Source organism: Adiantum capillus-veneris, chromosome 10, assembly GCF_014529385.1.
Source record: "Adiantum capillus-veneris isolate H3 chromosome 10, ASM1452938v2, whole genome shotgun sequence".
Lineage (NCBI taxonomy): Eukaryota > Viridiplantae > Streptophyta > Polypodiopsida > Polypodiales > Pteridaceae > Adiantum > Adiantum capillus-veneris.
Window position 1 is genome coordinate 99,149,561 of NC_140940.1, and position 15,355 is coordinate 99,164,915.

The window sequence follows — 15,355 nt, forward strand, 5'->3', positions numbered from 1 at the left end:
CTTGTTGCATCATGACCTTTTTCATGTTGTTTCAACCACAACTTGTGGATAATGATCGTGGATAATGATAACATTAGGAAAAATATGAACTTTGCATGGGTTTTGTAAAAATCCCTAATTTTAAGGGATTTAAGTTTAATTTTATGTAGACTTTGGAGAACAAGTGCATGAAATAAGCTATTTTTGAGTAGGCTTCTCTAGCCTCTTTTGAGAGCCATGTAAGTTGTGGTCCTCCTATAGGTCCCTTTCTCTCTCTTGCTCTTTAAAAGTGAAGAAAAAAGGTGTTGTGAAGGAAAAAAGGTATTGTGGCATTAATTACCCCCTTTCATCGCTTCCCATGTTGCATAATTAAGAACGTGTAAAACCCTAAGCCAAAAAATGTTTCTTTTAATAAAATCATTTTTATCTATTTTCTAGTTAAAAGTTCATCTCAACCTCGGGGGGTTCACCGCACAGACATGTAAGTTACCATGCGAGTTCAAATGAATGGGTGTTTTAAGTATTATATTTTTTATATTTTAACATGATTATATTTACAAAAGAGATTTTTAATTGATTTTAGAGAAAAAATTGAAAGTTTTTTAAGATAAAAAAAGGTCATTTTATTTATTTAAACATGTAAGTAGAGACGGGTTTTTAATAACCTTTGAACGCACGTTGTATGAATATGTAAGGACATGGGTCATATGGGCAAGGCCACCGGCACGGCCGGACAGTGCGTACGCTAGGGGAAGGCTATAAGAGAGCACGGTTGGGTGGAGACTAACACACACATTACCACCGCCCTTTCACTGATATCCGAGCTATTTTTGGGAGGAGGCTAAAAGCGGCTTGCAAGTGCGTGCGACGTTTGCGACGCCCTGCTCCTCCCCCACGTTCCGCAGACAGCGACGTCTCCGCTGTGCAACAAAAAGAAGATAAGGCTAAAAGCGGCTTGCATGTGCGTGCGATGTTTGCAACGCCTTACTTCTCCCCCCATATTTCACAGACAGCGACATCTCCGCTGTGTAGCAAAATGAAGATAAGTGCAATTTTCTGTGCAAGCATCGCGTGGCCAAACAACGACAGCCGAACACATCCGCCCCAGCTACGCCCTCCACAACACACGACTAAGGCAGGCAACCAAGGCAACTCGATGGCACAGTGCATAGGAAGGCCCGCTTAACCATTGCATGAAGGAGGGTTGAACCCACCCCATGAGGGTAAGAGGCTAACACTTTAACATCAAGCTATTGGCCCTTGTTGTATATAAAGAGGAAAGATAGTCTACTTGTGTTGAAAGGAAACCTAGAAGGAAAGGGAAAGCTTCAAACTTCAAAAAAGTAGCTTTACCCTTCCTTTTCACTTCTTGGAGGAAGGCAAGTTTTCCTCCAAAAATTCTTTTTTCCTCAAGGAGGTAGCTTCAAAGTGAAGAAAAGCCTTCACAAAAACGACGAGTTTTGTAAAGAATCATCAAAGGTGTTCTTACAAGGAACGACAAGTGAAGCGCTCAACTTTTCGCAAGGCGAGGTTCGCATGCAAATGCAAATTGCGGAGCATACAAAATACAAAGACTTCAATTTCTCAAGGTGCAAGTTGTCGTTTCTTTTTCTCTCTTTGAACTAGTGTGTGTTTACCATGGCCAATGAGGATATCCCACCTACACACACGTTTGATTTTGAGCACGTAGATCAAAATCATGGCACCACGGGTGCTGCTGACACTAATATGCATGATGATGATGATCTAGGAGATCGTGGGTTTGTAGGTATGGCTTCTTTCAAGACTTTGGAACATCGCCAAAGTGTACTTCAAAGAAACCTCTCTGCACTTAATGCAAATGTTACCAATCTTACAGAGTTACTTGTGAAATTTATGAATTCACAGACAACTCAAGGAGCCACAAGTGGCACAGTTCAAGGGAATCAAGCTCACACAACTCAAGGAGTCCAAGAGACAAGTGCTGCAGAAGATGCAGAAGGTAGCAATGCATTATTAATAATATCACCATTCCTGAGTTTCACGGGGAAGAGCGTGATCGCAACAAGGATGCGGTCAATACGTTCTTACACAAATGGAGTGATATTCATAGATTGAGACACACCTCGGATATAAGATGGTGATGGAGCAAAAGTGTCGTGCGCACACTCACACACCCAGACAACTCAACACAACACAAGGAATTTACTTGAATTTCTCACCTCACTTACTACCACTCAAAAGCTCCCTAAAAACTCTACCCACAAGCTCAATTCAAACTCCAAACACCTCGAGCTACAAGCTCTTGCCCGCCCGCAGACACTACAAGGTGAGTTGAGATGATCAACACTTGAAATCACACTTGATGGTGACCAAAATATACAAGAAAAACCATCAAAAATCCAAAAACTCCATCCACAAAAGGCCACTCTCAAACCATCGCAAAAGCTTCACCAAACTCCACTCTGTTGGACTCTTTGGAGTAGCGCCAACCCTAATGGCACCGATACAGGGTCACATAGTCTTGCAGAAAGCCGCACCTTCTTTCCTCAACTCCTTGCACACACACATCCATGGAAACCTCAGAACTTCCATAGACTCTCCCAAGTGAAAAATTGAAGAGAGAAAACTCTCATTCACTCCTCCACACACTCGAAAACAAGACGCGAACGCAACGGGACTGCACTAGACCACCTGTAGGAACCCTGCTTCCTCCCACACACAGAGGCGTGAAAGTGTTGATATTGCTCTTCCAAAGTCCTCCCTCAGCCTGGAACATCACGGCACTGTGAGTGATGTGGCAATGTGAAGCCATTTCACACCTTTTTTGACCTTTTTTGGCCCAGTTTTGGTCAATTTTGACCCCCTGGTGGGGATTTTTCGAAGAAAAAACCCCAAGCGGACTCCAAAATTCACCAAATTTTGCACGCTTGATCCTCAATACCTAAATCACATTTAAACATCCCCACATTCCATTTTTGACCACTTCTAGGGCGATACACGTATCACTGCAGATTAGGCGCCGCAAATAGACAGTTACCGCATATGACAAACTTCTCAAGCGGGATGAGAGTACCCACACTTGTCACTTGCATTATTTACATTCTAGAAATCTCAAACACATTATCTAGAGCCAAAATAAGCCACCTAGAACCATATCCAAGGTCCCGATACCCTATCCAGGCATGTACGTATGCTCGACTACCGACACGCAAGCACGCATATTTACAATGTGCACACGTTGTCCCATTTTTAAAACTTGAAACCACTTTGTAAATATCCCAAATGCATGTATTTACATATTTTTGTACATATGACCATGCATATACGCACTACTTTGTACATACCAAAAGTGGTTTATCATCATTGCCCACCCTCTAGGTAGAGCATTTATGCTCAACCAAGAGACTATTTCAATCTGGAACCACATCCCTCGCAAAATATTTCTTCAATCGATACCCATTTATTCTGTAGCGCAAACATTCACCAGACAATTTTTCCAACTCATAGGTGCCATTAGGAAATATATGCTTCACTCTGTATGGACCCGACCATTTGTCCCTCAACTTCTTTTGAAAAGTAAAATCCAAGCGAGAATCATACTTCATCACCAGATCTCCCTCTTTGATTTCTTTCTTTGGAAGCCTCTTATTCATTTTCTCTATCCTTGTCTCTGCTTGTTGAAGATAATAATCACTGGCTTTCTCTCTATTCATTCGCAACAACTCTAGAGAAAGAATTCTTTCTTGCAGCTTGTCACTATGCCCACCTTGCATTCTGCACAACAACTTCAAGGCATCCAACTGCACTTGTATGGGCATAAGAGCTTCTTTTCCATAAACAAGCTCATATGGTGTAAACTGTGTTGACACTCTATACGTAGTTCTATAAGCCCACAAACACTTTTCCAAGTCCAAGTCCCACTCTTTAGGATGCTCTCTAGCCTACTTTGATAGCATCTTCACAATTTGACTATTGCAGTTCTCAACCAACCCATTGCATTATGGTTAGTAAGGAGAAGAATGCCTATGCTAAATTTTCAATTTCTTCATGAGAGAAGCAACAAATTTTTCCCTAAACCCTGGTCCACGATCAGAAATGATAACCATAGGAGCTCCAAACCTGCAACACATCTGTTCATATAAAAAAGAGGCCACTCTTCCTGTTGTTACATCTTTTACTGCTCTTGCCTCCACCCATTTTGTCAAAGAGTCCATAGCCACAAGGATATACCTTTTACCATTGTTGGTCCTTGGCATTGGACCTACAGCATCTACTCCCCATTTTGAAAATGCATCAAAAGACATTATAGCTTTTTGAGGCTCAGCCAAAAGCTTCCGATTTGCAAACACTTGGCATTCATGGCATGACTTGCACAAAAAATAAGCATATCTCATCATAGAGGGCCAACAGTAACCTGCTCTCAAAACATGAAAGACAACCTGATCCTTGCCTTGATGGCCTGTTTCTTGGAAGTGCTCCAAAATCAAGCGTATCTCTTCTTTGTACGACACTTTTCCCAAAATGCTATCCTTGCCATAAAGCATGAGATCCTCGCCTACCAATGTGTAGTTTCTTGCTTTTGCAACTATTCTCTTACGCCGAACCTTTGACATGCCCTCTGGACATTGCCCTTTACCAAGAAATACTTCTACATCTTGCAATGATTCCCTTCCTGCATACAAGGCTTCCTTGACCTTTAAAGGAGCTACCAAGGCATCCAACTTGTCCCTAGCCAACTCATCAGCTTCTTTATTCTACTCACGAGGAACATGCTTAAACTGTATCTTCTCAAACTCATGCAAAAGCTTCTTGATGCCATAGAACCACTTCTTCAAATTGTCTTTCTTAACATTCCACAAACCAAGCAACAGATTCATGACTAGCAATGCATCCCCTTTTGCAATGACCCTCTTTAGTCCAAACTCAACACACTACTTCAACCCAAGGAAAAGGGTGAGGCACTCGGCCTCATTGTTACTTTCAGCTTCATCAAGATCGTAAGCTCTAGAAAAGATTACATCGCCTTTTAGGTTCTTAATGACTACCCCACCACTTGCCTTTTGAAGAACTTTCATGTATGCACCATCAAACATCATTGTATACGCATCTGTAATATCTACTTCCTCTTCATGATCATCATTTTCAACCCTTGGGTAAGATGGAAGCTCCCTCCCCTTATGTACCACTATGTCTGCCAAGTGAGCTTTAACAGAGTGATCCACTTTAAACTCAAACTCATAATCTTGAAGCTCCAAAGTCCACTTTAAGATGCGCTTGCTAGGCTTCAAATGTTGTACTACATCCAGCAAAATATTTGATGTGGTAAGCACATAGAACTTTTGGGGAAACAAATAGGTTTTAAACCTTCGACAAGCAAGAACCAAGGCGAATACCCACTGTTCCATTTTCGTGTAGGAGAACTCGCTTATATTCTTCATCTTGCTCTCAAAATAAACTGGTTTGAAGTTCCTTCCTTCATTTTGTAAGAGAACCGACCCAAAAGCTACTGACCCCACACTAATAGATACATAGAAAATCGACTGCAAGTCGGGAGGACTCACTGTTGGTAAAGCACACAATACCTCCTTGATGCCATCAAAATCTTGTTGCATGTCTTCATTCCATTCAAACCATGGAACTCTTTGACTCAATTTCTGGAGAGGATACACATACTGACATAGCATCCAGAAAAACGTGACAAGTACCTGAGCTTATGCACAAACGATGCCAAATCCTTTGTGTTGCTAGGCGGATCCATAAACAATAAAGCCTTAAATTTCTCTAGGTCAGCTTCTATTACATTTTGGGAAACCACATGTCCTAGCAAATGGACTCTGGCATGAGCAAACTTACACTTCTTTGGGTTGAGTTGCCCACCCTCTTGTTGAAGCCTTTCAAAACTCAACCTCAACTTCTCCAAATGTGCGACCCTTGAGCTATAACACCCAATGTCATCCATGAAAACACGAATGAACTTACCCAAGTAGGGACCAAACACTCTATTCATCCATCCTTGGAAGGTAGCATATGCATTAACTAGCCCAAAAGGCATTCTTTTGTAGGCAAAACAACCCCAAGGAGTAATGAAGGTCATCTTCAATCGATCTTCAATCGCTATCAAGATCTGAAAGTAGCCAGAAAATCCATCCATGATTGAGTAACGTTCATGACCTGCAGCCTGATTGAGGATTTCATCTAAAAAGGGTAGTGGATAATGATTCCTTTTTGTGGCAGCATTCAAAGGTTTGAAATCGACACATATCCTAAATCTTCCGTTCTTCTTGGGCACAATAACAACTGGAGAGACTCATTCAGACTCCTCCACTCGAAATATGAAATCTGCTTCCAAAAGCTTCTTCACCTCTTCATGAAGTGCCTTCTCATGAATGACCCCCAACCTCCTATGCTTTTGAACCTTTGGCTTGGCACCTTCTTTTAGATTGATTCTATGCTCGACTCCTTTAGCTCCTTGCAACTTTGTATATTCTAGCTTTGGAAATTCCTTGAACATGTCTTCATACTCCTTTTTTCTTTTTCTGTCAAGTCCTCTCCTAGCATTCTCCTTACATTCACTTTGGCAGGCTCTACAATTGCTTTTGGACTATCCTTGTCCTCCTTGACCTTCACATCATGCATCGATGCTTCCTTTTCAACACTTATCCCAAAAAGATCAGGACATAATTGCATCAAGCCTTCCTCTACACTTTCTTCTGATGATGTAGACGAAGCATCACTATCGTATGATGTGGTTTCCGTCGAATCCGTATCTTGCATCTCCACTAGGGGTTGTGTACGGCTCTCGTGTGTCTTCATGTTGTAGACAATGGTCCTTCCTTTCTCTTTGTCGGGGATGGTGATCAAGCCCGTGCCCCAATCTTGCTTAGCACCAAGGGTTATAAGCCATGGCCTCCCTAAAATGATTGGATACGCAATATCACCCGCTTGCATCACGTAGCAAGCAACCAAGCACTCAATCCCCAAGACTTTTATCTTCACATCTTCAGCTATTCCAAGACACCTTGCCTTTTTGTGGTTGTCCATCCTCATACGGATCGAAGCATTCACTGACATCTTAACTCCTACTTCCTTCATGATAGCCTCGGTCATGACACACACCTGGGCACCACCATCCACATATGCTTGCACTTCCGTCTTCTTTCCCAGCATAGCTTCAACTATTGGCACCATATCCACTGGGTGACCAACCCTGAAAGATGACACCATGCTTTGACGCTCTTTCCTTTTGGAAGGGAGCCGCGTACTCACACACTTGGTCCACTGCCTCCTCAATTTAGCGTTCAAAGCCACCAACTGACCAAAAGATATATTTGCCTTTTGATTTCGTATGTCGTCGACAATATCATAGTCTTCAACACCTTGGCCAAGGAGGTAGTCCTTTGGACCAATTTTCCTTCTTCGCCGCCTCTTGCTACTTTCTGGTTTGTCTTCTAACTTAGCCTTTCCTTTCCTTGCTCTTGTTTCCCTCTCTTCTTCTGTCTCTTTCTCCCTATCATGCCTAGCTCTCTTATTGGCCAAAACATCCACATCTTGATGCTCAAGGGTAATGATGTTGATAGCCCTACCTTCTCCATTTCCAGGCAACAGTTGTGGTGGTTGTTGTGGCAGCGGTGCTTCTAGTGCCCGCTCTTGATGATTTTCTTCTATTCTTCCTCGATCGCGTCCATATAGGGGGTATATCCCTCCTCTCTCCCTTGGTGGTTCAGGACAATCAGGGGCGTAGTGACCCTCTTCATCACAGTTGTAGAATCTACCTTGTAGCCTTCGTCCCCTGCCTCTCCCAGATGGCCGCTCCTCTCTTTGGTTCCTACTCATTACGTTAATTCTTAATTCTTGCAAATGACCAGCAAGATCATGCAAAACCCGAGCCATAACGGGATCTGGACCTTGAACCACTCGCTCCACTCTATCATCCGTTGTCACAGGGACCATTGGTTGCACCACAACTGGCTCAGTATGTGTTAGGGCTTGCTCCCACCTTCTCTTGATCTTCTTGCTCTTGGCCTCGGCAATTTCCACAGCTCTTTCAAATGTAGCAGGCTCCTCTTGATCGACCTTCTCCCTTACACTTGGATGGAGACAATCGATAAATTGACGTACTTTAAAGAAATCCCCTGGAGGTACTTGGGATGTCGCCTCTAATTGAACCCAAAGCACTTTGAAGTCTTGCAAAAACTCTTTAAAGTTAGCATGAACATCTTGTTGCAAACCTATCAATTTTGTCGTCGCTTCTGTTGCGGTTAGTTTCTTCCCAAACCTATCAAAAATTGCCAGCTTCACCTGCTCCCATGTTTGCTTTTTGTCTTCCTCTAAACCTTCAAACCACTCGCGAGCTTCTCCTTTGAGCGCAAGAGGAAATACATGAAGCTTTGCTTCATCATTCACAATGTGCATACCAAGCGTATGCCATTCGAAGTCCGCAATCCAGTCCTTCACATCCTCCTTCCCTGTAAACATTGGCTGACTATACGTCATCCCTTTGAAGTTTCTTCTCCCTTGCGTGAGTAATTCCACAACATTTGAAGTCTTGCACCTCAACCAAACCACCACTTTTCTTCTATGAAGCTCGAACTTCACAGCAAAACCGCTCCACCTGGGTGCACAACCGGCAAATTTCCGCTCCCCAGCATGATCGCCAAAGGATGATGGAGCAAAAGATGTCGTGCGCACACTCACACTCCCAAAAAACTCAGCACAACACAATGAATTTACTTGAATTCCTCACCTCACTCACTACCACTCAAAAGCTCCCTAAAAACTCTACCCACAAGTTCAATTCAAACTCCAAACACCTCGACCTACAAGCCCTTGCCTGCCCGCAGACACTACAAGGTGAGTCGAGGTGATCAACAATTGAAATCACACTTGATGGTGACCAAAATATACAAGAAAAACCATCAAAAACCCAAAAACTCCATCCACAAAAGGCTACTCTCAAACCATTGCAAAAGCTTCACCAAACTCCACTCTGTTGGACTCTTTGGAGTAGCGCCAACCCTAATGGCACCGATACAGGGTCACATAGTCTTGCAGAAAGCCGCAACTTCTTCCCTCAATTCCTTGCACACACACATCCATTGTAATGGAATTTGCCTATTCAATTTGAGAGTAGCGGAATTTAATGAGAGTACTTTCAAGAAATGATTTTGTGAGCATAGCAGGTAGACATAATTGAAGATAGCAACATAATTATAGCAATTAGTTAACTTGGCATGGACAATACTTTTGCAAGAGAGAGAATTTAGAGAGCATGACAACAGTTGAGGACCGGATTTATGTGGAGCCGGTCCCCCCTCCAATAGGCATTTGTATTATGATTTCTCCCATAAAGAGAGACTTGTTACAATACATTCTTTGTGTTCCTTGTGACCTAGGTGAAGCAATGAAGATGGAAAGCTTCATGCATCACCATCATAGCATAACCTAAACTTGAAGAAAGCTTTAACTATACCAAGCCTCAGTCCCAAGACCTCAAACACCTTCGAAGGTGGAGAGAGCTAGCAGGGAATGAGGGTAGGGAAGAGGAAGAAGAAACATTTCATACGAGAAAGAGCTAGTTCCTCACTTATCATAACTCTTGTGCTAGCATACATAATAGCATAGTAATGAAGAAGAAATAGATGGCAAGATCAAGCATTAAAGCATGGCTCTTGGATGGATTTGCACTCCATAGCCAAGAGTGTTGGTGTAGGCTCTCAACCTCTACTTGCTTGGAGAAGGAGAGGGAGCTCTTGCACTTTGCATAGTACACAATGAGAGTGTTCGTGAGTGTGTGTGGGTGAGTATACCCCCTAAGCACCCCCCTAGCTTGCTTGGGTCGACCCCCCCTTGTAGCTCAATCTTGAAGCTCATTGGACCCCTCCAGGCCTAGCCAATCACAAGCAGGAGCCATTACAAGCAACATGGGTAGCCTTGGGACAAGTGTCCCCCTTTCCCCTTTGAGAGAGAGGACTTGATAAATGCAAAATCAATTAATTAAATATCCTAAATTATCATTGGACCACTTGGGTGGTCAACCAATAGGCTTCAGGCACACCATGAGGGAAACATGGGGAGGAACTTGACAAGTGTCCTTGCTGCCTCTTCAAGCTGGGGCTTCCCTTGTGTGTGTGTGTGTGTTCTCTCTCATCCCCCCTCCCCTTGTAGGCTCGCCCCCCTCCTTGTAGGGATATTTTTGACTTTGGATGAGCAAGCCCCTTAGTCATCAAGCATGACTAAGCACTTGAAGTAGGGGGTGTTCCCACAAGCATCTCAGGCAAGCTTCTCAAGGCACCTCAAGCACCTTAATCATGCACCAAGTCAAGCACCTCAAGCATGGAGCCAGTCAAGCACCTCAAGCATCTTAATCAAGGACCTCAAGCATGACAAGCACCTCAAGCAGGACAAGCACCTCAAGCACGACAAGCACCTCGAGCTTGGGCCGGGTTCCCACCTCAAGCTCAACCCTAGCTTACCTAAGGTCAAAGGACTTTTACACACATTATTGGAGGTCTTCAATGAAGCTAACCCTAAGGTCTTATGCTCCATTGGTTAGCCTTGCTCTTGATAGACCATCTCCCATTTGGGCCCCTTTACTATTGGCCCCGTGTTGAGATAGATCTATAAGCACATATCTATATCTTAACACTTGTTCCCATTTATTCTCCCACATTAAGTGATCAATTTAATATGAGAAAATCATTTGGGTTGGTTAGATATTAGATTTTATGACATCCATGGAGACCTCAGAACTTCCATAGAATCTCCCAAGTGCAAAATTGAAGAGAGAAAGCTCTCATTCACTCCTCCACACACTCGAAAACAGGACGAGAACGCAACGGGGACTGCACTAGACCACTTGTAGCAACCCTGCTTCCTCCCACACACAGAGGGGTGAAAGTGTTGATATTGCTCTTCCAAAGTCCTCCCTCAGCCTGGAACATCACGGCACCATGAGTGATGTGGCAATTTGAAGCCATTTCACACCTTTTTTGACCATTTTTTGACCTTTTTTGGCCCAGTTTTGGCCAATTTTGACCCCTAGCGGGCATTTTTCACAGGAAAAACCCCAAACGGACTCCAAAATTCACCAAATTTTGCACTCTTGATCCTAAATACCCAAAGCACACTTCCACATCCCCACATTCCATTTTTCTGACCACTTCTAGGGCGATGCACGTATCACCGTAGATCAAGCGTCGCAAATAGATAGTTACCGCATGTGTCAAACTTCTCGAGCGGGATGAGAGTACCCACACTTATCACTTGCATTATTTACATTCTAGAAAGCTCAAACACATTATCTAGAGCCAAAATAAGCCACCTAGAACCATATCCAAGGCCCCGATACCCTATCCAGGCATGTACGTATGCTCGACTGCCGACACGCAAGCACGCATATGTACAATGTGCAAACGTTGTCCCATTTTTAAAACTTGAAACCACTTTGTAAATATCCCAAATGCATGTATTTACATATTTTTGTACATATGACCATGCATATACACACTACTTTGTACGTACCAAAAGTGGTTTATCAACGGCTGTGGAAACAAGTCTAACTCTTAAAGGCAAGGCCTATAAGTGGTGGATGACATTTCCAATAGATGCTCGTCCTCCGTCTTGGGCTGTGTTTCAAGCTTCTTTCTCCAAAGAGTTGTTGGACTCCAATGAAGAAGATAAGAATTGGTTAGCATGGGATGCATGCCGCATGTCTGGCCTCTCTCTCACACAGTACCTTTCAAAGTATCGAGAAATCATATTAAAACTAGAAGGTCTAGATGAATTCCAAAAGATACGGGGTTTTAATAGGGGTCTTGACAAAGACTATAGTCTTCATGTTAATACCCAACATCCAAAAACTTTGGAAGAAGCCATTAGTCATGCACAAAGATATGATGATGACAAGAGAGGAAAGGAAATGTTCCCTACTCTAAAAATACTTTTGTTAAGAGCAATGTGGCTAAGAGCCAATGGCGAGGTAGATCTCCCACACGTTCCAAGAGGAATAAGAGACAATCTACCTCTCCACGTCCACAAGAGGCTAAGAAGCCCAAGCAATCACGAGATACTCAGCGTGGGTCTCTTAGCACTACTGTGTTTTAGATGTCTTTGAGACCAACATAACAAGAAATATTGTCCTCTTTTGCAAGGCAAAGAAAAGGCCATGCACACGGTGCAACGCCTCACATTAGATTCATCTCCTAAATATTGTGTTATAGAGGTTCTTCATATGGAAGAGAAGCACAAGTGTTGTGTGCCTGCTTCCCTCTTTTCCCTTCCATTGCCTCCTCCTTTGCATCCTTAGGTTTAGCAACCATAGTGTTCAACAATATCACAAACCATGCATCCTGCATACCATAAGTGCGTATATTTGCTTTCCTAGAGAGTTTGCATCCAAAGTCATATACGTGGGTGACCAAAGATCGTCATAATAATATCCTGCTACAAGTTGGACACCAATGTCGATCGTTAGGTGGATGTAAGTGATAGTTTTTACGCTCTAATTCATTTTGTGTTATCTTTCTTCCTCTTAAGTGTTCAATTCAAACTTTCAACCATTTTTTTACCAAAATCAGCTCCTATGTGTGTATATGTGCATACCACACACACACACACACACACACTTATCTAGCTGACAAGTCGTTGGCTAACCCTTGGCTGACATCTTCCCTTTTTGGCGTGCTAACCTAGAGGTGCTACTCTCTAGAAAAGTTTCACGGAGTATCTAGAGAAGACCACATGTAATTGCTCATGGTACCAAATCTCTACCAGATGTATACCACACCGACACACACCCTTGCTTATTAAATATAGATACTATTCTCTATTTAGGCCCTTATCTAGTCACGACCTTTGTCTCACTCTACGAGCTGACAGTGTCAATTCCTATATCTACGCCATGACGGAATTCTAGAAGTCCTTGTGGGATCCCTTGACTTGGAGATACATCTTGGTGTTGCCCGCCCTTCTCAATGGTGTGCAGTATACACACAAAGTCAGTAAATTTACGAGCACCCACTCACTCGAGGAAAGATTGTACAAATATGTGCAGAGTCTCTTGCACTCTCTGATTGTCTCTATCTTTAGAGAATGGACCTTTCCCTTCTTGGAGACTTTTCCCTTCTCACGGAATCACTATATATTTATGTCCATAATCGGGTACCGGTTGGAGGTGGGTACACATGCACACCAACCACCTGGTGACTTAACTATATGAGCAGCTCTTCTCTTTATATGGCCATGCATGTGCAGCCCTGATACTATTCTCTATTTCTCCTAGTAGTTTTTGGTGCTACCCCACCTTTCTCTCTCATTGCTGGCATCCTTGTAGTTTTTGATGCTATCTCACCCTCCCACATAAAGCTTACTAGCGTGCCCCCAAAACTCGTCAGGCCTTTTTCTGATTCTTTTTGCGGATAAGGAGCTTCTCCTCTCCCAGATCACCATGCGATACTCCTTGTGCATGCTCTTATTGCTGTACACGCTTTTGCTTTCGCTCTCTCTCTCTCTCTATCACTCACTCTCTCTCTCTCTCTCTCTCTCACACACACACACACACACACACACACACACACACACACACACACACACACACACACACTCTCTCTCTCTCTCTCTCACACACACACACATAGGTGCATACAAGTCATGCTCTTGCGTTCCTCAAATGTGACGATTTAACAAGGCTACAAGCCAATGTACGTACAGATCTCCTTCCATTCCCCCCCTCAGAAAAAACAGTGACAGCGTGGATTCAAAGATTGGACCCGATGCTGATCAGGAACCTGACCTTTGCTCATCTATAATACAACACCTGTTGCGCATAAGCAAACGGAATATGATCATTGGCATAGGCTGCCTTCCATTTCATGTGCATGGACAAATATACAAAGGAGAGCACCTCAACACAGGTAGGTGCATTTGCACCTACTTAGTACAATTACATTGTCGATTTGTTCATTGGCTCATTGAGTCATATTTTTGGATTATATGTATTATACATGTTTGTCTCCTGCACAAATAGTCTCTATTATGATTAGTAATTGAGTATTCAATGGTTATTTCAACTGTTCTTCATAGTGACATGCTTCACGTTGTTAGGTGTTTTTTGGAATGGGCAAAAAGACAATCTCTAGTGTTGGAATGTTTGTCAAATTGTCTCATGAGTTTTGCGTGCTTGCAGTTGGTGGTCTCGACTTGGTCAATGAGGGTAGATGCGGTGGCAAGGGTTTTTGGGTCAGACTGTTGGTATGCTTTGTGGTCGTGGTATGCATGCATCTCCCTCTTTTGTCCTCAATCCCATGCCCCTATCAGTCTCGTTGTCGTGCTTGATAGCAGTGGGAGGATCTAATCATGATGCTTCTATCATGCATGTCATAGGTGAGGTCTCAAGGGGTACATTCTCGTTCATCTAGGCTGAAGGAAGAGTCCAGGATGCTTTTGCTCAGTGCATTGGTGGCTTACTGAGTGTGCTAGCCCAAGATGTAGAGTTAATCGTTTCTTGCTCGTCGCCTGGTGTGCATGTTGTACACGTGGGCAACATGGTCAACTGATTTATCATGGGAGTCAATCATTGGGAGATCAAGAGGTAAGAAGGACTAACTGAGGATGTAAAAAACAGTTAAAAAGTCGTTGCCAGATACAGAAGGCGGTATGTGGGCCCTGAGGTGGCGTAACTAGCACAGCCGAGCGGGAGGGCGCTGTCTGAGAGCGGGTGGCCAGTTCGAGCAGGAGGAGAAGCCAGAGACAGGGGAGCGTGTTGGGAATGGGAGGCGCACCAGGAAAAGAAGAAGATGGTGGCCGAGGGCGGTGATGTAGCTGGCCTGCGTTTTTTCTCCTCTGAGTGCCTCCCCGTGCTGTCGGGTCCAGATGGTAGAGAGGGGTTGCAAAATCGACAGGGCAGCATTGTGTGTTGTGCGATGGTGAGAAGGGTGGAGTGAGCCTCCCCTTTGTGTGCAAGAGCAGATAAATAAAAAACGTTCTTGATAACTACAGGAGAGTTGTGAGCAGAGAGGAAGCGACCAGCTTTGGGGCAAGTGGGCAAGCAGAATCAAGGGGAACAATTTTGTGAGCTGAGGGGCTGTGGTAAGGCTCGACAAAGAGGGCTCATGACTCTAGTCACTGTTAAACTTGAGGGAGAACGTCAGAGATGATGGCGACCTTTTGGTGCAGGACTTCGTCCATGTTGAAGGGCTCTGATCACAGAGGAGATCCCAAGCTCAATTTTGGAGGATGCTGATCTTAAGCGGTTGAAAAGCTCAATGCATGCTGACAACTGAGTTGCATATAAGAAGCTTTGCAAATGTGATTTTGCAGGACACGATAAGATCAAAGAGGAAGGATCTTAGTATGCACTTGGTTTGTTTTCCTCTCAACCTGGTTGGCGAGTGTTGTA

The 15,355-nt window shown here is 43.6% G+C and overlaps 1 protein-coding gene and 1 pseudogene across 1 annotated transcript; both read left to right on the plus strand.

Annotated features, from left to right (window-relative positions):
- Nucleotides 1-14,014: 14,014 nt before the first annotated feature.
- On the plus strand, nt 14,015-14,566 carry LOC147449334 (uncharacterized; annotated as a pseudogene).
- A 151-nt stretch (nt 14,567-14,717) lies between these two features.
- On the plus strand, nt 14,718-15,036 carry LOC147449335 (uncharacterized). Its single transcript, XM_086522601.1, has 2 exons — nt 14,718-14,882; nt 14,956-15,036. Exons 1-2 carry the CDS (start codon nt 14,754-14,756, stop codon nt 15,034-15,036), a joined length of 210 nt encoding a protein of 69 aa, XP_086378727.1. The 5' UTR covers nt 14,718-14,753.
- The last annotated feature ends 319 nt before the right edge of the window (nt 15,037-15,355 follow it).

What these genes read in the sequence shown, in the direction of transcription:
- LOC147449335 (XM_086522601.1), top strand. Translation starts at nt 14,754, where the DNA reads ATGGTGGCCGAGGGCGGTGATGTAGCTGGCCTGCGTTTTTTCTCCTCT. An exon ending in GCATTGTGTGTTGTGCGATG is followed by an intron (nt 14,883 to 14,955) that starts GTGAGAAGGGTG and finishes TGATAACTACAG; the next exon opens with GAGAGTTGTGAGCAGAGAGG.